The 27,984-nt window shown below is 42.1% G+C and overlaps 1 protein-coding gene across 2 annotated transcripts in view; it reads left to right on the top strand.

The window, feature by feature from the left end:
- The window catches only part of fmn1 (formin 1), a 578,693-nt gene that overhangs the window by 265,564 nt on the left and 285,145 nt on the right, over positions 1 to 27,984 (top strand). For both annotated transcript variants that reach the window (XM_068039414.1, XM_068039415.1), the window contains one exon: positions 3,025 to 3,175. In XM_068039414.1, coding sequence (XP_067895515.1) covers positions 3,025 to 3,175 — 151 coding nt within the window. The remainder of the gene's footprint in view (positions 1 to 3,024; positions 3,176 to 27,984) is intronic.

Here is a 27,984-nt window from a genome sequence, read left to right as displayed (position 1 = left end):
GAATTTTTGTATTGTTGTAAATTATAACTAATTTTAAAGTAATATCACCATCAAAAACTACTATAAACAATCACTCTGTGGGGACGGGGGCACATTACAGGATATTCAACAGGTAACTGCAATATAATTTTACCCGGCGGCTAACAATTGTACTCAGTTCAGAAATGGTTACCTGAGTGCAAAGCTAAGGAATAGATTATATGAGTTAATACTCTGCATGATTTTTTGTTTACCAAAATTTGAAGGTCGTCAATACTTCAAAGTCCACATTATGGTATCTTGTTTACAAATGTTGTTTATGAGGTGTAATTAACAGCAAAGGTGATTGAGTTAATAAGTAGAAAAACAGCAGATGAGAACTTTCCTAAGGATGCTGTATCAAGCCTTAGGAGTTTAGAAAATGAATTGTCTTTCAACCTGCAATTAGTCCACTGAAGGTACAATCACTGATTGCATACCAATGCAAATGGAGGTTTTACTTTGCACTTTATTATTCAACCTAAAAAATTTAAATGCAAGATAATTTGATCAACTGCCATATATAAACTGCTACCAGTGTCAAGAATTTAAATCTTTATCTGTAATGCACTTCAAACCATGAAAAAATCACTTTTTCCAGGAATAGCATATTTCAAGAATGTATGTTTGTGCTATTTCACTAACAGTTCTTTAATTTCAACTACAAAAAAGGCATTTCTGTTATGTTTTAGAAAGCAGGAATTTTATCCTGTGTTGTTTGCCAAAGGACTAATAGCAAATTAGCAAGTGCCTGGAAGTAGTGCAAGATATAGGAATTTTAAAAAAATGCTTAATACTATTGCAACATGCTTTTACAAAAGAAGTATATTTAACTATTAAATAATGGGTGGAGTTTGCCTAACCACAAAATTACTGATATTGGATTGATAATGCATTGTTAAGTAGAAGAAGCAGACTTGGTGCTGCTGAAACACCTTTCCTCATTCTACGCTTTCTGTATTCCTGTTATTCATTGCCTATGCATGAGCTACCACTTATCACTCACTGTCGCAATTTCATGACTGGCATGCAAAGGATTTTTCTGGATGTTATTTACGTGCCTAATGCTCTACTTTGCACAGGTATGCAAATTATGATGTTGAAATAGTATAACACCATCTGAACTAAATCCCATAATTCCACCTAGGTAACGAATGCCAGTTTCTGACAGAACTCGACGGCATGTGGTTTTAGGTTCATTGACAGCACACTTGTAGTAATACATGCCCTCAGTGTCAACCCTTACCCTTTAATTGATGACAAGGGATTACATTCCTTGAATATGCAATTGGTATGTGACTATGGACATAGTTCCTTTCATGTTAATAAGTTTTCTGGGAGTTGGAATGACTACTTTATCATTTGACCTTCTCTTGTCACTGCTCTCTCTCATGATCAAAGTTGTCATTGGGTAGCTACATGGTGGCAGAGGTTGTCCAGTACTGCCCTGGCTCATATTATCAGTGCCACTTCCTTCCAGTCACTTCAGCAGCACTGTCTGCAGGCTTCTTAACCATATCCCAAAATTGAATCCCTCCTCTGTCTTATCTCATAATAATTCACGGTGTGAAAAATCAGCTGCTCTTCTTCTTTGCCTGATTACTATTGCCATTACAGTTTACAGATACTAGCCTTCTTAAATGCAGTCTGTCCTTATTTGCATACTCAAAGGGGCTAACTCCTGTTTCAGGCATGTGTGTTGCATGCCCATGTTTTGGGCTTTACTAATATGATGGGAAATTCCAGCTCATAATGAGTGTGCGCTTCCTGCCCACCATATTGGAGGCTTAAGAGGTCTTTAACCCCTGAAAAGCAAGCAATGTGTGGCCTAGTTTTGACGCTTCTGTATTGAACTTGGAGGTGTGAAAGACGGTGAGAATGATACCAATCAACTGCAACAGGACATAGGCTGCAGAATGGGCAGACAAGTGACAGATGGAATTTAATAGAGAAATGTGAGTTGATCCATTTTGGCAAAAGGGTATAGTGAGAGGCAATGTAGACTAAGTGATACAGTTCTAAAGGGTGCACAGGGACAGAGGGACCTGGGGATCCATGTGCATAGATCTTTAAAGGTGGCAGGCTATATTGAGAGAGTAGTTAGCAAAGCAAATGGGATCTTGGGCTTCATAAAGAGAGGTATTGAGTACAAAAGCAGGGAGGTTACATTGACCCTTTATAAAGCTCTGGTTAGGCCACAACTGGAGTATTGTCTCCAGTTCTGTTCACCACACTTTAGGAAGGATGTGAGTGTCCTTAAGAGGGTACAGAGGAGATTTACCACAATGGGTCCAAGGATGACGGATTTTAGTTACAAGATTAGGTTGGAGAAGTTGGTGGTGTTCTCCTTGGAGCAGAGGAGATTGAGGGGATATTTGATAGAGGTGTACAGGTTTCTGACAGGTTTTGATAGGGTAGACAAAGAATATCTATTCCTATTAGCTGATGGTGCAAGGATGAAGGAACACAGTTTTAAAATTTTGGGCAAGAGTTGCAGGGCAGTATGAGGAAAAACTCTTTTTACGCAGCTAGTGGTAATGACCTGGAACTCGCTGCCTATGAGGGTGGTGGAAGTGGAGACTATGAATGATTTCAAAAGGAAATTGGATAGACACTTGAGGGATACAGCTGGGGAATGGCACTGATTGGATTGCTCTGCCAAGAACTGGCATGGACTTGATGGACCGAATGGCTTTCTTCTGTGCCATTATGACCCTATGACTCTATCTCAGATGTAAATAAATAAAATTGTTTTTCGATTGTCTTGCTAACTGTCTTATAAAATTTATTGAGATTAAGTCCAAGGTTCTGTATTCTATGTTTCTTTATAAAACTAAACATGAGATTATTTAAAGTTTTTGTGCTACTGCTCGCCAAAAATGTTTTGCTTTAGCTTTTAAGCTATATTTACAAAGCCTTTATGTTAAATCAGTGTGATTACCTTACAGGCTAGTTACTGTGTAAATGCAGTGTTTTGTAAATGGTTACCTACCTTACTCTTTCCAGAGATGGTAAAATATCAACTATTTGGGAATCACTGGAAGAGCCTTGTATCCAAGATGCTGAAGGATTTGAAGAACTCTTCTCTAAAGCAGCAGTGAAGGAAATGAAGAAGCCTTTGTCAGACACTTACCGAAAGACCAATAAGACTAAAAAGGTTAGATTTAATGCACATTTATTGCAGGTATTTAATGAGTGTTACAATGGATTCTCAACTACAGAAAATATAGTGCATTCTCAAATAAACCAAATCTAGGTGACATTCAACTTTTTAAAATTGTAAAGGATGAATTTTAGGATACCGGTAGGGCAAAATTAGATTGTGATGTTAGAATACAACCACATTGTTGCAGTTTTGAGTCAACACATTTCTGTGCTAATATTGCACAGTGTGATTTTAACCCCATAAAATTTTAAGCGTACATTTATGGTTGAAATTTCATGTTCATTAAGGAGGAGGTGTCACTGCTGGTACATGGAACACTTGGTTACTTTGGAAGTACTGCTAAGTGGAGTATATCATGAATTAGATGCAGAAAAGAGATACCATTTCTACTCTGTCTGAAAAATCTATCATAACTCCTAACCTCAGAAGGGCAGCCTCTACTGAGCCAGTGTAAATGTTGCCTTTCCTTACATCTTGTGGCCCCTCTTACCCCAATAATAGTAAACTTATGCAAATTGGAACTTTTTTGATTGTTGGCCAATGTTCTCTCGGAACTGGTTTAAAATAGTTGAACTCCTTTCAAAAATGAACTTCTACAGCTGGCAGAGTGGAAATGGTCAATATATTAGCTGGATGCAAGGCCAGACCTTACTTGCTGGTATGTGAAATATGTTTTTCTTACTTTTTTAGCAGTTAAAAAACAAATACATCTAATAGTTTTTAATGTGTTAGAAGACAAGTGTGAATATAAATGTAAATAAGATAAATACAGCTGTTTTTGCTTCTGTTGGTCCTATGATTCTTCGAGAGCATCAGCCAAAAGAAATCCTATATTTTTACTTAGGTGATGTATTGGGCAGCTAACCATCTTATATCCTGCAGAAATGAACAGGAAGATCTGTTGCAACTGCATTTTTTATTCAGTCATAGGCAAAGATAAAAGTACTAACATTTAAACAATCTAAAATTACAGTGCAGTAACATCTGTACTTTTTATAAGGTTGTGATGTTGAAGTATGAACAGGAATATTACACTGCATCCGGGATTTCAATAAATAAATCAAAAGCTACATTTTATATTTAGCAGATGTAACTAATCCAGAGCATAAGGTTTTAAATTTGATCAAGATGAATCTTAATTGACACATCTTTGATTGTAATAATATGACTGAATAAGTTTATTTTTAATCCAAATTCAGACGATTGAGGATAGAAATTTTATGAAACCAGGAGAGCAGGGAGAAATGCAGCAGAGTGGGAATTCTGACATGGTGACCCACAGTTGACCCTATCTTGAATACTGTGGACAGGGGGTCATTTAAATATTTGAGGCTAGCATCCACTTTTTTAATGCCACAAAAGAGTCTCAGCCTATGAAAGAGGTGCAAATCAGAATGGCAGAGGTCTGTATTGGCCCAAAGAAAAAGAAACAAACGTAGGGGCAAACTGGTCACGGTAATCAATCCCTCTGTTATTTCTGGAATCTTCATGTAGATCCACATGGAACCTACAGCTGGACTGCAGAGTTCTATAGCTGTCAAACTGTTTTTAAAGCCTAAAGACTCTCAGCAGATTTTCTGATTCTGCTTCCTAAATTAACGGTTTTCAGGAGCAGGTATGCCAATCTCAGTGAGCATATTCTCATATGCCTTTATCATGAGAGAGGAGGAGCACCATAGGAGACTCGAGCAGCATTTATTGCAAGAGGCATCACAGCACATGCCATCAACAAGTCTATCTTGGACACCATAGCCTTACCACCTTCTCCTCACTCCTAAATAAAGGGATGCTCCTTCGAACCACTAACCTTCTTACTACAAAACAGGCTAGAAGCCCTTTTTTGCCCTTGCATGACCATCCAATCATCATTACCTAATGGAGATATCAGCACAACATCAGTGCACCATTTCCTTTCCGATTCTAATCTCCATCAGTAACTAAGTAGCACATTCTGGGCTGAATTTAGTGACCCCATTTGGAGTGGAATGGAGGCTAAGGGGACCAGAGAATAGCATCAGATGCGTCTGCCCAGAAACCCAAAGTCATGATGTCGGTTCCAGATTTAATCAGTGGCAGGAAAGCACCAAAGCGGCTCTGCCGCCCCGATGCAGCAGGACTGCCACTTAAATTGTTGAACAGTTACTTATAATACATTTGCATGAAATTGAAAGCAATTCAAGGGGGGCTTGGAATTAAGAGAATGACAGGCGACCCTCACATGCCTTCAGATCCCTGGTCGTTGAAAGCTGGCGGCATCGAGGCAAGGCCTCAGTGCCATGATGGGTAGTCAGCCATGACTAGCATGGGATAGGGGAAGAGGGGGCAGCGGAAGCCATTGTCGCCCTACATTGCTGTGTGCTGTGCATGGGTGGGCTTGGTCTAGAGTGGTCTGCTGGCCAGGGGCTTGGTCTTGGATGTCAGTATCGGGTGGGCCTTGTCTCGGATGGTCTGTAAGAGTGGCCATACTGCTAGGTGAATGGATCGGGTGGCCATACTATCGGGCGAGAGGGTTGGCTATCAGCAAGGGTGGGCACTGAAGGCTATTAGTGACCAATACCTTGTTCAAGAGGACTTGCGACTATACGCGCTAGTGGACCGAAGCTGACAGTCAGGCTGAGAGAGCCAAGAGGAGCACCAAAGGCAAAGCCGCCAAGGCAGGTTCATCTCCCCAAGGACAGTGCTCCATGGGCCTTCAGATCCCCTGGCATGGATCTGATAAACCCAGGCACATTGAGCGACCGACGAAGAAGGCAAGAGACAGTCTCATACCTACCAGCTTCCAGCCAGCATGATGGCCTCTCATAGTAAAATCAATAAAGACTCACCTCAAATGCATTCAGTCTGTCGTTTCCTTTCTATTTGGCTTCTGTGCATAGCGCCCAGCTTAACCATGGGCTATGGCCTATGGGAGACACTTACCAAATGAGGGCTGTGCCTACAATGACAACCACTAAGGGGGAAGGGTGAAGTCAGCATTTCACAATTGAGGCTTGAAAGATAAGCATTTTCCACAATGAATGTTAACTTTAATAATGAAAACAAAGTGTTTACTGACAATTCAGCCGGCAGCTTACGTCATCTGACTGCGTCAATCTGCACACATGCACAGATTGGTTCCTACCCTCTGCGCATTCGCTGCGTTCTGCAGTGCCAGGACTGGTTGACATATGCGCAGATGAGGTCATCGCGTAACGCAGGCAGATGGGGTTGGCGCATGCGCAGATGACGTCATCGCGTAACGCGGACAGATGGTGGGGGGATCCAGGCCGGAGAGAGAAGGGGTGGGGGGAGAGGGGGTCTGGGGAGCGGGTAGAGAGCGGGTGCAGGGAGAGCCTGGCCGAAGACCTTGCTGGTGGCGGGTGCGCTCTCCTCCTTCCCTCCGCCGCCTACTCCTGACCCCCGCAACCTGCCTACTCGCTCAGCCCCCGGCCCGCTCCCTCCCCTCCCCTCCCCACTCGCTCCCTCCCCTCCCCTGCCCGCCCACTCCCTCCCCTCCGGCCGTTGTGTGCTGCCATGTGTTTAGGTTGCCATCGTGTGATTATTTGAGCAGCGCCATCTTTAATCCTGGCAGCTGCCTGACGTCGCAGACTGTGACGTTTTAGTGGCACAGGCTGCATTTGTGCATGTGCCATTGCAGCGCCACCTAATGGTGGCGTTGTCAGCAAATGCAGCCTAATGAAAAAACTTCATAAGACAAATGGAAAATGTCAAATGCCCGTGAAACCCCAAGTGGTGGTTTTCTTTATATGTTTACGAGTGCTTCTACGAGGTGTAACCCTTGCGCTAGCAGCTGAGCTGGAGGAAGGCTGCTCATCATGCTGCCCCTTGGCCTGTGATGACTTTGGCAGTTCTCTCACTGCCCAAGGCCTGCAGGACTCTCCTCAGGCGTCGCGGCTCCTGGAGCTGGGCTCACTGGTAGAGGGGCTGAGGAGCCACTGTCCACATTCAGAGCGCCCAGATGTGGAGGGCAGCCTCTCCTACTCCCTTTCAAGGCCTACTTGAATCTCCCTGCTGACCCGAGAAAGGCAAGGAACTGGAGAAGACTTCCAGGGCCTCGTCTTCTCTCGCCTTACCACTGCTGCGTTGACCTCATGGCCAAGGCGATGGTATGTAGGTCCGCGCGCATTTGTGGACTCTGGCTCTCCAACCTCTCAATGGTGGAAGCCATGTGCTGGGAAATGGCAGTTTTCATGGCATGGATGGACTCCATCATCCGCTCTTGGCTGCGCATGGCCTCTGGCGCCTTCACCAAATATTGCCTTACCTCTCCCTGCATGTCTTGTGCTGTTAACTCATCCGCATCCTGTGGCTCAGCATGGGCCTGGCCACCCACAGTCCTCTTGGGCACATGTGCTGTGCTCTCACCAGCTCGTGACCCTGATTATAAAGCCGAGTAGAAACCCACCGAGGTGAAAGTATCTGTGCTGGTGGAGGGTGCAGGAGAGTCATGGGACGGTGCTTTCTCTGGCTGCGGTTCCTCCTCAGAGATTGACGGCTGTTCCCCTTCTGCTGGGGTCTTCTACAGATGTCGACTTACATGAGAGAACACAAACATGTGTGAGTTAGGCTCTGCAGATCTCGTCATGCTAACCATGCATGATGTGGGTCTCCAGAAGTGAACTGTATGTCGATTGCAGACAATCCTCACTCTTGCATGGAGACTCCAGTCTCACCATCCGCTATTGAGCAGCCACAATGGGTCCCTGATATCTCTAGTGCTGCCTCCTTAGCTGTCAAGAGAGGACGGATGTCTAGTATTCCTACACCAGTCCATGATATCTCCCTGCTGTTATGGGCCCTTTTGTCCTGAAAGTGGAAAGAGGGATATACTTCGCAGAAAGATCAACATGACAGTTTTGGTATTGGCAGCCCCTCGTCCCCTACTGGGGTATCACATATAGCTCATGCTTCTGTCCGCCCACAGAGGAGTTAATGGGGGTGAGCTGTGAAAGAAGGTGGCCGAAATACAGCCTGCATCTGTTAGGATGAGGTAATGCCTAACCCCCTTTGCCAGCACCTTTGTAGTGCCTCCCTCCCCATCTCCCATTTCCTCTTGCGTAGCCACATACAATCCCTAAAAAGGAGAGAGGTATGGGCACTCACCTTGGCAGAACAAAGGAAGCCAGTGACTCTTTTCCTGCACTGGACCCATGTTCAGGGGTGACCTTACAGCTACTGACCTCCTCTGCATTCCTGGTCAGAGGGAGGACCTCTTCTTGCCATCTCTGGGGAAGAAGACCTCCCGACTTTCCCTTGTAGCCTGGCGGAGAATCTCCAGGGAGACATTACTAAACTGTGGGGCCACCCTGTGTCTTACCTCTACCATAATACTGTGGCATCCTTCTCCAGGGGAGTGGGGGTGGGGGGGTCCAGGAGATACTCCAACACCAGTTTCAGCCGAGACCGCGAAACAACAAATGTTGTAAGGCAGCAAAGCAAGCAGGACGGGCAGGGCTTTCATTATGGCACCAGCACCTGTTCCGGAATCAGCTGATGCCGTATTCAGCGCCTCGAACTCCACCCCCATTGCATGATTGGCCTGGCCCCACACTGCCATTATTATTATTGGCCGCCCACTGCATGACTGCAGTGGGCTAGCCACACGCGTGACAAGTGGCGACTACGTCCACTTCTTGGTTTGCTGCCAGGACCTGCGACGTGTGCATTAAATTCAGCCCACTATTTTACTATAGCGAGCATGGCCTACTCTTTGCTTCCTACACAGTGCCTCCCCAAGGTGCCTACTAACCTATACTTAGGCTTTCCTAGGCTGTGAAGGCAGAAAGAAGTTGACGGCTCATACTTTACTAAAAAAAAAGTTCATGGGTCTGAGGTGGCCCTTGTCTCAAAGCAGCTTGCCTCTGGTAGGGAAGCACTGCTAGCTGGTATCTTGAGTCTGCTGCTGAGCAGCCTGATTTCACCACCTTTATTCTCTGGTGCTCTGAGGGGAACCTCCGTATGTAGTGGTGGCCCAATCAATGGTAATATCAGACAACTTTTATTGATATTCCACTTGGCCCTAATTTGGTGGCCCCACTGATGAACAGGTTGGTTGCTCTAAGGACAGCTATCAGATTGTGAAGGTTCTGAAGCACAGTGAATGCCATGGTCAAGAAGCTGTGATTTATGTTGTACTCCATTGTAACCCCATTGCCCCTAGAGCTGCAGTTTATGCTTCAGTGGATGTGGAAGGATAGACTGGTATCTGGAAGCTTCATAGCGTTGGTCCTTTTTCTCTTCCTCACCTTCAATCATTGTAAATGACCAGGAAGAAAAAAATTCCACGGCTCCTCCTCCTCCACCTTCTATCCTCTTCCTCCTCTACCTTCTATCCTCTTCCTCCTCTTCCTATGCCAGCACCCACCCCCATCACGACTACCGTTCCTATGGTTGATCTGCAGGAATGGAGGCTAGAATGTAGGAATAGGTGAGCATTATCCTCTTGGGGTTAATGAGACAGAGAAAGAGGGATGGGGTGGTTGGGGGAGGAAGTTTGTGGCTGTGTGATTCTTCAGAGAACTGTCAGGGCATCAGTTGCTCATCTATCACTGACAAGATGCTGATAAACTTGCTTTCTGCCATGCAAGAGCTAAATAAGTAAGCAGGAGCTGCATGGCCTTGGCCTTGAAGGGGTCAAAGGTGGCTTCCTGTAGTGACATGCCTTTGACAGACCTTGAATGCCACTTTGCCCTCCAAGAAGATAGAATAAATTAGGGTCAGGATAGCAATTGTGTGAGAAGTGTGTGCCAAGTGGTATGGGATATGTGAACTAAGAGATGTGTGGGTATGAGGCTGTTTAAGTTCACGAGGAGCTTTAAAGTAATAAAAACAGAAAATGCTGGAAATACTCAGCAGGTCAGGCAGCATCTCTGGAGAGGGAAACAGAGTTAACATTTTGGGTTGATGACCTTATGGCAAAGCTGGGAAAAGTTAGACATGCGATAGGTTTTAAGCAAATGAAGGGGGTTGGGGAAGGTTGGGAAAGAACAAAAGGGAAGGTCTGTGATGGGTTGGAAGACAGGTGAGATTAAATGACAAAAAAGTTGGTGGTGCTGGGCCAAATGGGAGTGGTAATATGACTAGTAAAGAAACTAAAGATGTTTCTAGGTGAGGTGTGAATGGCAGAATGGTGAATTGCTTCACACCTCCCCTAGACACATCTTTTGTTTCTTCACTTGTCCCATTATCACTCCCTTTGGCCCTGCACCACCAACTCTTTGTGATTTAATCTCTTCTGTCTTCCACTCTATCATAGTTCTAATGAAAGGTCATCCATCATCCTGAAGCGTTAACTCTGTTTCTGTCTCCACAGATGCTGCCTGACCTGCAGAGTATTTCCAGCATTTTGTGTTTTCAGATTTCCAGCATACACAGTATTTTGTTTTTGTAAAGGGTTTCTAAGATTGTGCAAATAAGTAATTACTGTGAAGGGAGCTGGGTAACCTTAGTGCTGGATGCCATCTTAGAGCTGCCCTTGCCCCGAATGTAGTGTGAAGCATTTTTTGGAGAAGTGTTGCACTAAGAGTTTAAAAAATATGGTGATGTCCAGCGTGGGCAAGGAAGAAAAGGAATGAGTGACCAATGTGACTGGAATTTAAATGGCATGATGTGCCCTGATGACAGGCCCGAAAGCCAGGGGCAACGAATCCTCGGCCGCTTGGGGGGCCCTGCCACATTTTTGGGCCGTCTAGCAACTAATTAGTTACCGTCGAGGCTCCCACCCCTTTAAAGGTTGGTTGCCAACACCCAAGAGCTGCCAGCCAATTGGACGGCCAATAGTTCAGCAGTCTCAGCAGCGACACCGGGAGTGGGGGTCACTGCTGGGAATACACCTAACGGAGCAGGCACAACGGGTCTGGGCTGCCCTCTGAACCGATTAGTGGGGTCTGGGGTCGCTGGGGCCAGTCAGGTAAGGGGTGGGGTGGAGTGGGTGAGAGCAAGAGGGGAGAGTTGCTGCAGGGGCGGCCATTACCACTGGGGACCTTTCCACGAGGCACAGAATGCCTGATTGTGAGTTTTCCCCAGCCCCCACCCCTCCGCCCGAGCCCGCAGGAAGGCCATCGGGGCTCAACAGGCTGTTTCCCACATGGTGAAGAGCCCGCCTGCCACTGGTAAAATGCCATGGTGGCAGGAAGGCGAAGGGCATGCCACTCCTTGCCATCCCTCGCCATTTTATGGGCCCCCGCTTCCCAGCCTGTCATTAGAGGGCTGATAAAATCCTGCCCTGTGGTACCCTACCAACCATGCAAAGTATGTGATTCTGCACTGACCCTACATATTCTGGCTAAATGAAAAACTGCGGTCTTTTTATTTACGCATATCTCTCAAAATAGAGTCTAAATAGTTTGATAAATTTAAATCATTGAATGAATTGGCAAACTTGAATTATGTTTCTGTGTGGGCTACTTTTAAATATGATCAAAATCATTTCCACATAACTATTGGTGACCATTTTGTGCGCCACATGGCATGTTATTAATCTTGAATACTAAAGTTAAGAATTCCAAGTATATCATTATGTATGTATCACCATTTGATTATAATTTCTCCTTTTAAAACCATCTTTTTCCACTTCATTTATATGTTACTATATATTGCCAACCACTTAAATGTACTTGAATGTCTTAGTGTTTTGGCATTGATCCAAACTTCTCAACTATTATTTCACCAGTGATTAGATGGCATCTATCAATGGTATTTGTGGAGTTTATAGAATAGTCTGGCTTCTGAAGTATGTGATTCTTGTCTCTGCCTGTCTCTTGGTGCCAATGCAATCTCCTGCCAAATTCACTGGATCAATCTTGGTGGACTCTGTACAGCCAAGTTCCAAAGATCCTTTTTATTTTTGCACACTTGAGTTACATTATCAGATTTATGTAAATTTTTAATCCTGCTGATTCTACTTAATGAATGTAAGAGATGCATGTATAGACATATTATCAATATTATCATTTTAGTAAGATACCACGTGTCTTTAAAAAACAGTGAGTTAACCAATGTGGAATCTTGACTGATTTAGGTAATTCAGACATATAGGGCTGAAATTTATGAGCGGGCCGCAAATCACAGTGTCGCTCTCTGCTGTCGGCGGTCTTCAGTCGCGGATGCGCCATCTCTGAGCCCCTGCGATATTTTGCGCGGGGCTTATTTAAATGGAGGGGGTGGAGCGGCCGTCGCTGATGACGTAGAGGCAGCGGCCGCTCCGTCCCCAGCAACGGCGTCTGGCGCCACCGCGCAGGCGCTGCACCATTTTTAAAGGGCTTCAAGCTCTTCAAAGAAATTTTAATTTTTAAAGTGGTAAAATTTAAGTTTCACATTACATAACATCTTCACTTCGCTCACGCACACCCCCAAGGAATTTTCGAATCATTAATAGCCTGCTCCCCCCCCCAAAAAAAACTTAGATTCAGAACATGACCTTCGCGCCACCCCCCCGACCTTTAACAACTTTAACCCTCAATTCCCCCCACCCCACACCAATCCATAGAGTTTTCTCCGCTTCCCCCACCCGCTGCCCCCCCCACCGACCCGAGAATCTCACTCCTCCCCCCTTCCCACCAGTATCATGCCTCGGAACTCTGAACGGAGTTCCGAAGGCGTGGGAGTTCCATCCAGCAGCCAGAATATCGGCGTAGGATGGCCGTCGCTATCAGATAGGTAATTATTCCTTTATTGTAATATGATTTGCATATTTAGATGAAGGCCTCGCCGCCGAGCGGTGGAGGGTCCGCACCAAGGCATCGCTGCCACCAGTAAAATACAGCGGGGCCGCCTTGGTGTCGGAGGTCATGGCGGACCTCTCCCGGAAGAATTTTTTGGGCCCCCCCCCTGCCATGGCCGCCAATGCCAAATTCAGCCCATTATATACATGTGTAGCAGTTAGAAACTTTTAACCCATGTTAATTATTATCCTCGCCCCTAAGTTCGATGTGAGCTTTCGTTTCATAGGTAAATGGATAGACAATACTATCTATGAAAACTAATTTATCAAGTCAGTAACTTAAAAGTTTGCTTTTAGATTTTAATTAAACTTCACAAACCACTTTCTTTAACCATACACTAATTAGCTAGTTGTAGTGTAAAATTTGGTCTCAAAATTTATTGGTGTGAAACAGGCACCAACATGCACCACCTGCTATTTTCATGTATGTGCATTCAGAGTCTGTACTTGAAACATGCATTTGGCCTTTTCCATAGGCAAATAGGGGCTTGAAGCCTGTTTGAGGTCTCCTTTTCAAAATTCTTCAGTGACTAACTGTAGTTTGCGGCGTGCATGATTTATTTGAGGGAACTAAATGTAATACCTCCAAATTTGCAGATGACACAAAACGGGGTGGGAGGGTGAGTTGTGAGGAGGATGCAGAGAGGCTTCAGGGTGATTTGGACAAGTTAAGTGAGTGGGCAAATGCATGGCAGATGCAGTATAATGTGGATAAATGTGAGGTTATCCACTTTGGTAGCAAAAACAGGAAGGCAGATTATTATCTGAACGGCTATAATCTGAGAGAGGGAAATATGCAACGAGACCCAGGTGTTCTCGTACACCAGTCGCTGACGGTAAGCATGCAGGTGCAACAGGCGATAAAAGAGGCAAATGGTATGTTGGCCTTCATAGCGAGAGGATTTGAGTACAGGAGCAGGGATGTCTTGCTGCAGTTATACAGGGCCTTGGTGAGGCCACACCTGGAATATTGTGTGCAGATTTGGTCTCCTTATCTGAGGAAGGATGTTCTTGCTATAAAGGGAGTGCAGCGAAAGTTTACCAGACTGATTCCTGGGATGGCAGGACTGACATATGAGGCGAGATTGAGTTGGTTAGGATTATATTCGCTGGAGTTCAGAAGAGTGAGAGGGGATATCATAGAAACCTATAAAATTCTAACAGGACTTGACAGGGTAGATGCAGGAAGAATGTTCCCGATGGTGGGGGAGTCCAGAACCAGGGGTCATAGTCTCAGGATACGGGGTAAACCTTTCAGGACTGAGATGAGGAGAAATTTCTTCACCCAGAGAGTGGTGAGCCTGTGGAATTCGCTACCACAGAAAGCAGTTCAGGCCAAAACGCTGTATGTTTTCAAGAAGGACTTATATACATCTCTTGGGGCGAAAGGGATCAAAGAAAGCAGGAACAGGTTCCTGAGTTGGATGATCAGCCATGATCATAATGAATGGTGGAGCAGGCTCGAAGGGCCAAATGGCCTACTCCTGCTCCTATTTTCTATGTTTCTAGTTGGTATTCTCTGGCGCTTGGCAACCTCGCTGTAGCTAAGGTGTTTTTCAATTACCTTAATGTGTAGCCAGGAGGTGAAGGGATGCTCCTTCTGGCTCCATATTAAATTCCTGGCCATGCCAGTCATCACTTTGCCCTGTTCCGAATGCAAACCACCCCCCCACCCCACCCAACCGAACTCTTTTTACTGCCTTAGCTGGTGGCCAAGCACAAGATCCTCATTCTTCCCTGGACTGCCGAGTTGCCTCTGGGACCATGACTGGTGCCCCATCTCAATGGTAAACAAATGAAGAAGACACTAATTTTGCATGGTCCTCAAAGTCAACCTCATTAGATACGTGCACTGCACTGGGATTCTGCCCCATTTCTGATGTGATTCAATTTAATAAAACAAAATCTTCCAGCTTGGCATCAATGCAAACTACAGGGTATAATATGATAAAGTTGGCCAGATGAGATGTTGTTGAGCAATATGAGACAACCTGGAGAAAATGAACTAACTGATGTGAAGTAATGTTTGCAAGGGTTTGAAGTAGTTGATTGGACCACCTCAACTGAATGATCCATCAGCTCTTTGCGAACATAAAATTTGACTAACATTTGGAAGCTGGAATGCAGTACTCCACATTCCCCAGCAAGAGAACAATGTGGAGCTGATAATACAATTTGAGCCTGCAAACTGTACATTACTCTAAGCAACAAGCTGTAACTGAAACCAGTAAATATCTATGATATATCATGATTTCTTGCCAAAACTAGATGATAAACTTCCACATAGCATATGATCATCTGTAAGAAATTGCACACCATCACAGTGGACCAGAAATTGCTGTGGCACAGCATCTAATGCTGTCCATTGTTGTTAGACTTACCCCTGCACCCTTAAGCCCAAAAATGTTTTACCCACAAAGTTGCTGAAAATGCAAGCTGATAATGGTGCAGCAAGGAAAACAAAGTATTTGGGAGCTGTATGAACCTGGTATCTCCTTAACCAATGAGATTTAAAGATTGGGAAATAAACACCGGAAGGACTGAAACAGATGGGGAATTAAAGGGATGAATTCAATGTCCAATCATGTACAGAGAGGGAAAGAAAGATTAGTTAAGAGAGTTTAGAGAAAATAGAGACAGAAAGGCAAAGTAAGAAATAAAATTATAATATAAAAGCACAGTACTGCTTGTAATGATAAGATTTAATTTTCTGTGGTGAGTTTAATAAGCAATTAACAGGCAACTACAGCAAGTTCCTAAAAAAAAAAACAGAAGCTGACAGTCTTTAATGAGGCCTCATCTCATTGGATGTGCTGACCTCCAGATTTATGCTAGATGACATATGGCCTACATAAACAGGAGAGTAAGTGCATCAGTGACTGTGAAAGTAGAAGAAGTTTTGCTGGACTCCACCAGAGTTATTGTGTAACTCCACTGGAATAGCTAAGGAAACTCAGATCAGATCAGTTTTGATTGCTTGAGCCTCTAAGTGGAGTTGCTGAGCAAGAGTTGAACTGTGGGAGATTTCTGGAAGCTTCCAGGAGACATTTTTGAATCCGTCTCACAGAACACAGGCTGCTGTTAAGACATGTGCTGCAATCTGTAAGACCTTTTAAGTTATATTTAATGTGCTTTAAATAAACAAGTTAGTTATTTAACACAAGTGTGATATCTGAATTGCTCAGAGGTAAGTCGGATATGGAAATTAAACCCAGTAACCCAGTGTAAACACAACAAAAACCTGTTGATGAGGATGAGTGAACAAAATCTAATGTTACCAGTTCCAGAACCTTTTCTTCTGATGCCAGGGAATGCTTCTTTGAGTTGGGAGTGATGGATTTCGGGGTTCAAGATCTACTTGCTCACAATGGGGATGCAAAGCCCAGATATAGCAGCAAACTGTAAGAAAGCAATTGTACATTGTTTAGGAGCAGAAGGACAGCAAGTCTTCAAGCAGCTAACAGAAGATAAGTCTATGTTCGATACGGCAATGAATGCTCTTGCAAAATACTTCGGGCCAAAGAAAAGCGTAATAATAGAGTGATACGCATTCCGCCAGAGATCCCAGGAACATGGTGAGTCCATTAAACAATACGTGACAGCATTGCAGCAATTGGCATCTACATGTAAATTTGGCACATTAATGAGCAAACTAATCAGTGACCAATTAATTGAAAAGACTTCAATTCCATGAATTCGGCAATGTCTTCTCACAGAGGATGATGACTTAACCTTGGAAAAAGCCATAACCTTAGCAGTCCAGATCGAATCTGCCATGTTCGATTTGGAGAGGTTACACACACATGCACCCTTAGACTCAGGATTGCAGACACAGCTTGCCCAACCAGCTTCAGTGCACGGGTTAAGGCTAAGAAGACCTCAGTAGCCTCATAAAAATGTGCCTCATCATGGTCAGTTACCTTCAAAACTGTGCCCAAATTGTGGAACTGCTCATCAAGTCACAATGCCATTTCTAGCTCGAGGGAATAGGTTTGACTCATGTTCAAAGTGGAACCATTTTGCAAAGATGTGCAGGTCATCAAAGGAAAAGACTTCATCAGTTCAACACATGCGGGACTCTCTTCCTGAGAGTGAAGTACAACATGTATTTACCATCACAAAAAGTAAAGCACCTTAGCACGCTTTAAGGAGTGCTTGGTCAAGATCGCAGGCATCTCAGTGTCACTTCTTATCAATGTTGGCGCAAAAGTATCTATCTTTTGTGACAAGCTTCTACCATCGATATTTTTCACAATTCTTTCTCACTCCTGCAACAGACACTCTTCAAGCTTATGAACACTATCATTCCAGTTTCGGGGATGATCACAGTTCCAGTATGCTACATAAACGTCACCCGAGACAGCTTCACATTCTATGTAGCTAAAGGCCGAAGCCTTATAGGGTAAACCTTTTCGATAGGCATGGATTCAAACTCGCTGACCCCACCGGAGCACACATTAATGGGATTGATAAAGCAGACATGGAAGAAAATGAGGATCAGGAGCTAGAACCTGAACAGAATGGTTCTAAGCCTGTTTCTGAAAGTGAAAGTACTGAGACCAGCACCAAAGAAAGCCCTGATGACGGCCTGGTGTCCAGCTTCAAAGAAGAGCAGTGGAAATTGCTAAATCCAGAGGGCAAGAAGCAATATGACCGTGAATTTCTCCTTGGGTTCCAGGTCAGAACAGCTAGTACCCAGAAGCCAGATGGATTCACAGCAATCAGTGATGTTGTTCTTGACAAGATTAACCAGTCCAAACCAATTGGAAGACCTTTGGACCCCTCACAAATCCTGTCCCAGGGCCCTGTCACACCATCCTTTGCAGATTTTGGAAGGCAGCCACAAAGTGCGTGAGCAGGAGCAGCGCTAACTGTTTTATCAAGGAGGTCACAGCATGGAAAAAGTAGAGATTATTGCCAATATAACTGTAAGTGATGATATCATGCTGAAGAAGTCTGGGAATGCATGGAAACATATTTTAAAACGTGTTTTTGATAATTCTGACAAGCAGAAAACACAGGACGAGTGAGAAGCATCCTGAACAAGCTCATGCCACAGATGTTTCAACAGTTGATGAAGCATGGTCAGGAGCTGGCAATTGATACAGAGGAGAGGCTGAAGGAAGAGATTTAAGAGACCTTCCTATCTCAAAGACTACCTCTGTACTTAGAGAAAATCAACAAGTTGAACACAAAGAAATAGGTATTGCTGAAAATAGAGACATGTTGTTGAAGCTTTCCGTCTTGCACTCATCAGGACAATCCGCAGAAATACCAATGTGAGGGAAAACAACAACTTTATACTGTATGAGAGAATGCACCAGTTTACGGTGACTGAGAGTTAACTGCCAAACTTGCATCCTCCATGGATACACCTCTACCAATCAGAGTTCACGTGCCAACCAATCAGCACTCCCTTCTCATACAGTATGAAGTTGTTGTTTTCTCTTACATTGGTATTCTTGTGATTGTCCTGATGAGTGCAAGATGAAAAGCTTCGACAACATGTCTCCATTTTCAGCAAAACTCAAGTTATGTACTACCAAACGACTAAGAAATAACTTGATGTATATATGTTTGTTATTTAGAATATGTTAAAGTGAAAATAGTGACTTTAGTCAAAAGGGGGAAAAATGTAGTATTTGACTGATCGGTTTTGATTGCTTGGGCCTCCGGGTAGAACTCCTGAGCAAGAGTGGAACTGTGGGAGATTTCTGGAAGCTTCTGGGAGACATTTTTGAATCTGTCTCACAGAACACTGCCTGCTCTTAAGATATGTGCTGCAATCTGTAAGATCTTTTAAGTTATAGTTAATGTGCTTTAAATAAACCAGTTGGTTATTTAACACAAATGCGATATCTACATTTCTCAGAGTTAAATCAGATATTGAAATTAAACCCAGTAACCCAGTGTAAATATAACAAGACCCAAAATTAAAATTGTTGAATTTCTTTTGCATGTGTGAAAGTTTTATTTATTTACATTGTGTTTTAATATGTGACTCACCTCTTGCCAGAACAGACCTTTTGGTTTATTATTGTTAAATTGCACTTAATTATTATAATGGCATGATGCAGTTTTCGTGAGGCTAACTTGAGAGTGGTGCAACTCAGATAGCAACTTTTGGACATTCACATTTAATAGTGTATCTGCTCCTCGCCAGAAGTTGGTGTACCATTTACCCATAAATAGCAATGACTACTTATTAGTCTTGCCATTATTTTCACCACAAACTCCAGTGCAATAAGTTTAAAAACTCATTTAGGGATTTTCATCAAATGATGAGCAAATTGATTGCATGTCATCATCCAACTGACTGCTTTTAAAATTGAAGATGTTAGTTTAGGGAGAAACTATTTGTGGGCATTTCTCACATTTCAAATTAAAATTTTTGCTGAGTTTTGTTGAACACAAATAAGCTATTTCAACACAAAAATTATTGTTTTAGACTCATTGAAAATCCAAACAACTTTTAAACTAATCACAGACTTGTCAAACAAGTATGTCACTTTATAATAAATGAGTCCAATTAAACAATAATAAACCAAAAAGTCTGTTTTGGCAAGAGGTAAGTCACATATTAAAACACTTAATGTAGATAAATAAACCTTTCACACATGCAAAAGAAATTCAACAATTTTAAATTGTTTCTGAGTTTCCTTAGTTATTCCAGTGGAGATCCACAATAACTCTGGTGGAGTCCAGCAAAACTCCTTCCACTTTGACGATCACTGATGCAGTTTCCTCTCTTGTTTATGTAGGCCATATGTTATCTGGCATAAATCTGGAGGGCAGCACATCCAATGAGATGAGGGCTCATTAAAGACTGTAAATGTGTCTCACCAGTCGAAGAAAAGGAATAACTTTTTTTTTCAAATATTGTGTTGACCTTGCTAAGACAATCAATGGGGGAACAGGAGGTAACACCCCACCGTGCTGCCCCCATAGATGACAACCTGACACCCAACTTTCCAGCAAAGTCAAGTTGACAAGTGCTGGAGATGTAGGATTCCTACAGCCCTTGCAAATAAGTTGTTGCCCCCATCCTGCCCGCGACCATACTCTGGCACAGTTAGCACTACAGTGCATCACCGGACATCATTTTAGCATCACAGATGGGGTCGTGGGTCACAGATATTTAGGCCTTTTAAGTTTTAGTGCCAAGGGTGTAATAATTTTTATGAGTGAAAAATTAAAATGATCATTTATACACAAATAATGTACACTGTTTAATTGTTTTCTAGAGCTAATTTCAAAGCAATTTCAACATTTGATGAATTGTTAACTTATTTAGAATAAGATTTACATATTAAAAGTGAGTTTGTTTTGAATGTTGTAATCTTTATATTGAGCAATATGAATAAATTGTATTGAATGATGATGGATAGATGGTTAGCAAGATAGATGGACTTTAGGCGACTGTTGTGTATCTATCTTTTTTTTTACCTGATGGTTCTAAAAATAGGATTATTGTTCTCAGCCTATCCTATATAGTTATAATAGTGATAACTGTGCTGTGGAAATGATATATTCATAGAATTTACCCTCTGCAAAATTAGCAGATGAATATATAACACCTCATATTGCATGCCTCTCTCCACTATTTTGACAAAAGCATTAGCCTATTGAAATGGGTTAATGCTCTGCTGCAGTAGGGAACAGAGGAATTCCATACAAATGCATTAAACATTTGCCAACTAATACTGGCACAAATAATTTCTGGACCATCTTTTTTCCTTTTGGGCCTCCTTATCTCGAGAGACAATGGATACGCGCCTGGAGGTGGTCAGTGGTTTGTGAAGCAGCGCCTGGAGTGGCTATAAAGGCCAATTCTGGAGTGACAGGCTCTTCCACAGGTGCTGCAGAGAAATTTGTTTGTTGGGGCTGTTGCACAGTTGGCTCTCCCCTTGCGCCTCTGTCTTTTTTCCTGCCAACTACTAAGTCTCTTCGACTCGCCACAATTTAGCCCTGTCTTTATGGCTGCCCGCCAGCTCTGGCGAATGCTGGCAACTGACTCCCACGACTTGTGATCAATGTCACACGATTTCATGTCGCGTTTGCAGACGTCTTTATAACGGAGACATGGACCATAGTGTGGCATTACTTAGCATGATTTAACATTTTTTCTCATTGTACAACATATTTAACAGCATTTAATTACCTAAATTAAACTCTCAAAAACCTTTGCTTACTGAAAGGAAACATGCAAAGAGGGTATGTAGTGGAAAAGGTTATTATAACATGTAGTAAAAGTATGTATACACATGGATTTTGAAATAGCTCGCAGCATTTAAGAATTAGAAGTCTTTTCAATCCCTGCGGGAATCTCTAAGAAGTGGTAAGTATTTGAGTTATGGAAATGATTTTTCTAGCTGGTTCTAGGGTTTGTAAATAGAAATGTTCCAAGGTTAAAACTAGATATATAACTGTTTCATGTCAAGTAACAGTGTAATGTATGCAACAAAAATTTAAATTTACCAGTTGCACTCAACTTGCGTTAGCTGAATGATTATCATATCAAAGACATTAACGATAATAACTTTTCTGTTGTCTTTTTCTTTAAAACAGCTTAAAGTAATTAATAACACATGTTTTTACTTGAGGTCTAATGTAAATGGTGCTCTTTTGAGAGGTAATTTTTAAAGTTTAGTTTAGTAATGTAAAATAGGGAAGCTGTACATGTCATTGCATTTTCTATTTGGATCATGGAATGAGACCCTGTACTTATGCATACTTTGAAGAAGTATTATGAACCAGAGTTTAATGCTTTTCACAGAACCATGGTCTGTGTGGGAAGTGCGATAGAATGGAAAACCACATGAGAAGTATAGTATTTGACATTTATTCTTAAGTTTTATGTTTCCAGATTTATAGCCTCTAAGCAAAGAAAATAAAAATGCTATATATGTGGAGCAAAATTATAATAGAGGAGAATGTCTATGTCAGTAAGCTAGCTGAGATGAGTATTTTTCCACTGTAAATTTTCAGTTTTAGCTATTTGGTTTTTAAAAACATTGTCATTTTAACTTCTCTAATGCATTTAATGTTATGATGCTTCGATAGCTATGTTTTACATCTGACAACAATTACAAACTCATGTAATAATGCATGAAATTATCTTACATTTTACTCTTAATGCTTTGGAGTGTGACAATAACAACAGTTTTTAAAATACTTGTTGGCATACTTAAAATTACTCCAAATGGTTCTGTTTACAAATAGTCTATTCCAGTTTAAACTGTTTCTGGGTCTATTGATCTTTTAATGTGATATCTGTCAGACTACCAGAATAGACTGTAAAGGAGAAGATCCTGATATTTTCCAGTATTATTAATATTACTTCAGTCCTTTATTGGAAGTGAAATATCTAAGTTGTGTTACAATGAGCACAGTATTTTATTAATAAATTATATGTGTGTAACATCTTGGCCTCAAACAAGGCATACCTAATAGAAATTGTGGCAACCTATGCATTTGCCCCACATTGAGGTCAATTGGAAGGTCATTGAAAGCTGTACAAATTACATACAGGAAAAGACTGCAATTATCCCTGTTGGAACTTATTCCACTACCAAGTATGGAAGTTCAGCAGACATATGTGTAGCTTTCAGAGATGACTGTTCGAATTTGTAGTTACTATGAAGCAAGACTGAACTTACTAGTAAAGCTACTAGATAAAATTTTGGTCAGAATGTCTGTTCTTTTGAAGTCTGCATCAGGAGAAGTTGTAGTTATCAGTTTTGGCTACAAATTGTTATGTCTGCCACCTTTTTGTAAGCGTTATTTCAATTGAGTGTATTGTGTCTTGTTTTTAAACCCGTGGTTTGTTCAGAAATGGCTTCTTTAAAAATGCATAATATTATTCTAGAGGAGAGCAAAGTTGCATATGTACTTATTTTATTTCCTTCAATAAAATTAACTCATTCTACACCCTACACATAAAATGCTCGGAATATACAGCAGATTTGCCAGTTCAAGTAAAGGGCCTCCACCCAAATATTGATGCTGATGGTCTTGCTGTGTAATATCAAATTTACTGTTAAAAATTTGAAACTATAAGAAATATAAAAAGAGCAGAAGGAAAATAGAGAGGGAGATTAAGCTGGCTTAGAGAATGAAGAACAATTGATAGTTAATATGAAGGGTTTTATAAACACACAAATTAAAGGGATAGGCAAACAGTGAGATCATATAAAGACAAAAGAAACCATCTTGTAACTGGGAGTGAAGAAGTGACAATGATAATATATATTTTGCCTCAGCTTTTGTAGGAGTAGGCTATAGGAGTACCTCAGGAGAACACCAGAAAAACTCTCACTTGAATTAAGCATTCATAAAAAAAATACTGCACTAAATAAGTTAATGGGACTGAAATTAGAAGTCACCAGGCCTCGCTGCTGCCTAACTCAAATGATTCTTATAATGTGGGCTTTTAATTTCTACTCTAACTCCACAACACATTTACAAGTTAGTTTGACCAACGAAGGTCTTTTTTGTAACTCTGCTCCAGCCCGATTCACTGTTCAAGAGCTGCCATAAACTCCTTTATGCTCTCATAAAGTTACTGTGATTTATTACAATGTTTTGAGCACTATTCTAATTGTTTTATTAGTGTCTGTTAGATTATATATATATATGTATATAATATTTATAAGTTGGAGTATTAATCCTTTCTGCCTCTTTTGCTCTAACTTCTGATTTTCTTCATCAAAGAGGACCTTGACCCATTCAAATGAGTCTTTATATTGACTATGTCCAATGCAGTCTGTTCCTTGATACTTGAGGCCAAATTATGTCACATTTGTCAAATAATGACAAACTTCACTGATCTTCTCTAGATTAGATTTGTTTACCATGATGACTTATTTAAAATGAATAATGTATAGGTACTACAGCAAGTCGATAGTTGGGTTAGATTCTCACATTCACTCCCTCCACCACCAACGCACAGTGGCAGCAGTGTGTACCATCTACATGATGTACTGCAGCAATGCACCAATGCTCCTTAGACAGCACCTTCCAAACTCGCGACCTCTATCAACTAGAAGGATAGCAGATAAGTGGGAACACCACCACCTGCAAGTTCCCCTCCAAGTCACACACCATCCTGACTTGGAACTATATCGCCGTTCCTTCACTGTGGCTGGGTCAAAATCCTGGAACTCCCTTCCTAACAGCATTGTGGGTGTGCCTACCTCACATGGACTGCAGCAGATCAAGAAGGCAACTCATCATCACCTTCTCAAGGGCAATTAGGGATGTGCAATAAATGCTGGCCCAGACAGCGATGCCCACATCCCATGAATGAATAAAAAAAACTACCTAGTGAGTTGTGATGGGGGATCAGCTTTGAATGCTTACGTTTATGATACCTTTCAACCTTTTGATACATCGCTCAACCATCTATCTCTCTCAAGTGCTTTGGTATAGGGAACCTTACCGTCTGTAGTACACTGTGTTGTGTATTACTGTGTGCTGAGCTACATTTTAAACCCTTTTTGCCAATGTCTCTTCACATTACTATCCCTGTTAGGAAGGCCTATCAGGAATTCATATGCATTTCCCACAATCTCCCATTCATTGATTTTAGTTGTAAGTGTTTTGTGAAATTGAGCCAAAAAGCGAAGCAGGTGTAATTTTTACAATCTTTGCTGTCAATTACTAAATACAGGGTTGTTTGGAATCCTGGAATTAATGTCGGAAGGAAGCAAGGTTTGGGTTTGAAAAAATGACTCACATTGGGATCAGCTGACAAAATTCCTGCCTTCCACAGTGGGAATCTATAGACCAAGTAGACATTAATTACAACAGTACAAGATCACTGAAATCCCTTGCACCCAGAGAACTCAGCACCACAGCTAACTGTTGTAGATTACACCATCAAGTTATAATGCATTACAAATATAATTCTGCTGCTTTCAACCTCTCACAACTTTATAATTATATTATTTAAAAATCTGGCATGGCAGTTAAAAGTGTTAATTATCAACACGCCACAATTTTGAAGACTTCAGTAACATAATAATACAGACCCTGGAATCAGAGGAGTACCACAGTTTCAAAGCTGCAAATGTATGTAACATTTATGTATTAATAACACAAATCATTGTATTTTTAAAGAAAAATAGTTCACACAATTTTGTTTAAAAGCCGTAATTTAAAGTTAACTGTCATCTCTTAGTTTGTTTTCATTAATTTACTATGCTTCAATTTTTGTTGGCCTAAATTGGCATTGATCCATAGATTCTAATATACAAATAAGTTGATGTCTTGTTACTTATAGTGACTCTAAGTCAACCTGGTCCACTGCAGGGGGTATCATTAATATATTAAAGTAAGGGTCCTTTGCCTGTCAGAGGCCCTTTTTCCCAAATTAAACAGTGAGGAGTGCTGGATTCACTGATTCTTGGGCCCATCCAGTAATTTTTGGCTCCAATTGTCTGGAGGCAGGCCACGGTGAGGTTATTTAAATGGATCCTTAGCTATATTCAGGTCGGTCTCTAGTTAATCTTTCTAGTCTGCTAGTGGGCTTATATACCTTGTGTTGGCTGCTACAGCTGTGTAGAAAGGTTTTGGTGATGGAGGAGTAGCTCTGTGCAAAGGCTTCAGCATATAATCTCTGATATTATGGATGTGCTGTTTGAACTCCCATTGTGGCTGGAGGATGATGAGGAAGAAGAGAGCGGAGACGTACAACTGCTGGGAAAAGAGGCTGAAGGAGGGGAGCATGAGGCTTTACACCATATGGATCTTCAAAAATTGATCATCCTACCACAACTTAACAGGGTTTGATTTGCAAGGAAGGCTGTGGCAGAGCTATGTCAACTGTTACAGGACCAAATGCAAATCCAAAACTAGGGATCACAAATATAAGATAGTTATTAATAAATTAATAAAATCCAGCAAGGAATTCTTGAGAACCTTCTTTAACCAAAGAGTGGTTAGAATGTGGAACGATTTATCGCATGGAGTAGTTGAGGCAAATAGCATAGATCTATTTAAGGGAAAGCTAGAAAAGTACATGAGGGAGAAAGGAATAGAAGGATATGTCCATAGGGTCAAATGCAGTATCACCCACCATCTTCATTAGCAGGAAGAGCTCACGCTGGTGTGTGACCAGAGGCATGATGGATTTATCCTGTGCCAGTCCTCAATTGCCCCCTCTTTTCCATTCAGGCAATCAGCTGTTGGGCTGGCTGCTGAGAGACGAGGGCTATGCTCAGGCCATTCATCTCATGACTCCTGTCAGGAACCCAAGTGCAAATGCTGAGGAGCATTACAATGAAAGTCCCACCTCTAGCAGAGCTCTGAGCTGGTAATTGGCCTTCTAAAACAGAGGTTCTACTGCCTCAACAAGTCTGGAGACATCTCTCAGTACAGCCCAGAGAGTTTCCAAATTCTGGTGTTAAGCTGTATACTACATAGGTCTGCCTGCAAAGACGGCAATTCTTTGAGCCACCTGAATAGGGAAAAAGGGGAGATGCAGAAGCGCATCCTCCAACCAACTAGTCTCAATGCTTCTGGTATGCCCAGTCCACAACGATTGCTTCTTCTAAATGGGGACAGGGTATGGATGCTTGGTGGGCCCCCCTCCTGTTCATGGCTGTTCCCTGATGGTGTGTGTCAGCTTGTCCCGCAAGAAGAAAGGGAAATTGTGTGGCCTAGTGAAAGGTGTGCCTATCAGAGTAGAATAGTGTTGCTGGTTACAGCATTGTATAAAATAATAGGCCAAATCTTACTGGAACAGTAACAGTATTAATATCTCATGTGTTATTAATGTCAAATCGTCCAGAATGTCCAGGGGATGAAGAGCTATGCCACAGGTTGTGAACTGCCTGAACTTTCTGGTCAGTTTATGCTGTTTGCCCTTTGCTTCGCACAAACAGCATCTCACCCTTAGCTTCCCTATAATTTTTATGAATTTGCACATTAATTGTCCATTGAACTCATTGCAGAGGGTTAGAGCGCACAATAGCATAAGTACCCTTTTAATGATTGTAAATGCATGGCAATTGATCTCTCCAGCGTAGAAAGGGGACAATTTAATCTGTTGGGTCTGATTCCTGCATGCAGTAATTCGTTGTTAGAAAATTTCTTACCTTTCCTTTCTGTCTTTTTTTCTCCCTCAACCAATCTTTTTTTCTCTCCACTTTTTTTTCTCTTTCTGTTCCTGATTTGACTCTAATTCCCCTTCCATCTCTCTCATTCTCTGTACTTTCTCAATCCTTAAATCTCATTGTTTAAGGAGGTACCCTGTTGGTTTCATTGTTCACTAAAGTCTCAGATGCCTCATTACCCTGCTACCAGCTCATACTTCCAGCAAGTTGCAGCGCAGAAGTTTTTGAGCTGAACTGTGCAGGAAAAAGTCTAACAAGGGACAGTGGTAACTGGGGTATGTAATTGGCTAAGGGATCGGAGGCAATGTGTGGTCGTGACTAGATGTTTTTCTGAATGGAGAGAAATATGACGTGGGGTCCCCCCAGACTGATATTAGGACCATTACTTTTCTTATGATATAAATGACCTAGATTTGGATATTGGAAGTACGATTTCAAAGTTTGCAGCTGATGCAAAATTTGACGACATAGTAAATAGTGAGCACTATAGTAACAGACTTCAGGAGGGCATAGACTGGTAAAATGGGCAGACACGTAGAAGTTGCTATTTAATGCAGATAAGTGTGAAGTGTTGCATTTTGGGAAAAAAAGCATGAGACACCATGTCATCTAAATGGTGCTATTTTGAGGGGGCGGGGAGGTACAAGGAGCAGAAGGACCTTGGATGCATATTCATAACCCTTTGTCAGTGGCTGGGCAAGTTGATAGGTTATTAAGAAAGCATATGGGATACTTGGCTTTGTAAATAAGGGCATTGAATACAAAAACAAGGAATTCATGATACTCCTTTACAAATCTTTGGTTAGGCCTCAGCTGGAGTTATTGTGTATAATTTTGGGCATCACACTTTAGGAAGATGGCAAGGCCTTAGATAGGGTACAGAGGAGGTTTACCAGGGTGTTACCATGAATGAGGGACTTCAGTTATGTGGAGAGGTTGGAGAAGCTGGGATTGTTCTCCAT

The sequence above is a fragment of the Heterodontus francisci genome, chromosome 9 (assembly GCF_036365525.1).
Source record: "Heterodontus francisci isolate sHetFra1 chromosome 9, sHetFra1.hap1, whole genome shotgun sequence".
NCBI classification, from domain to species: Eukaryota; Metazoa; Chordata; class Chondrichthyes; order Heterodontiformes; family Heterodontidae; genus Heterodontus; species Heterodontus francisci.
The sequence above is the reverse complement of the archived record's forward strand: the minus strand, read 5'-3'. Positions and strand labels throughout refer to the sequence as shown.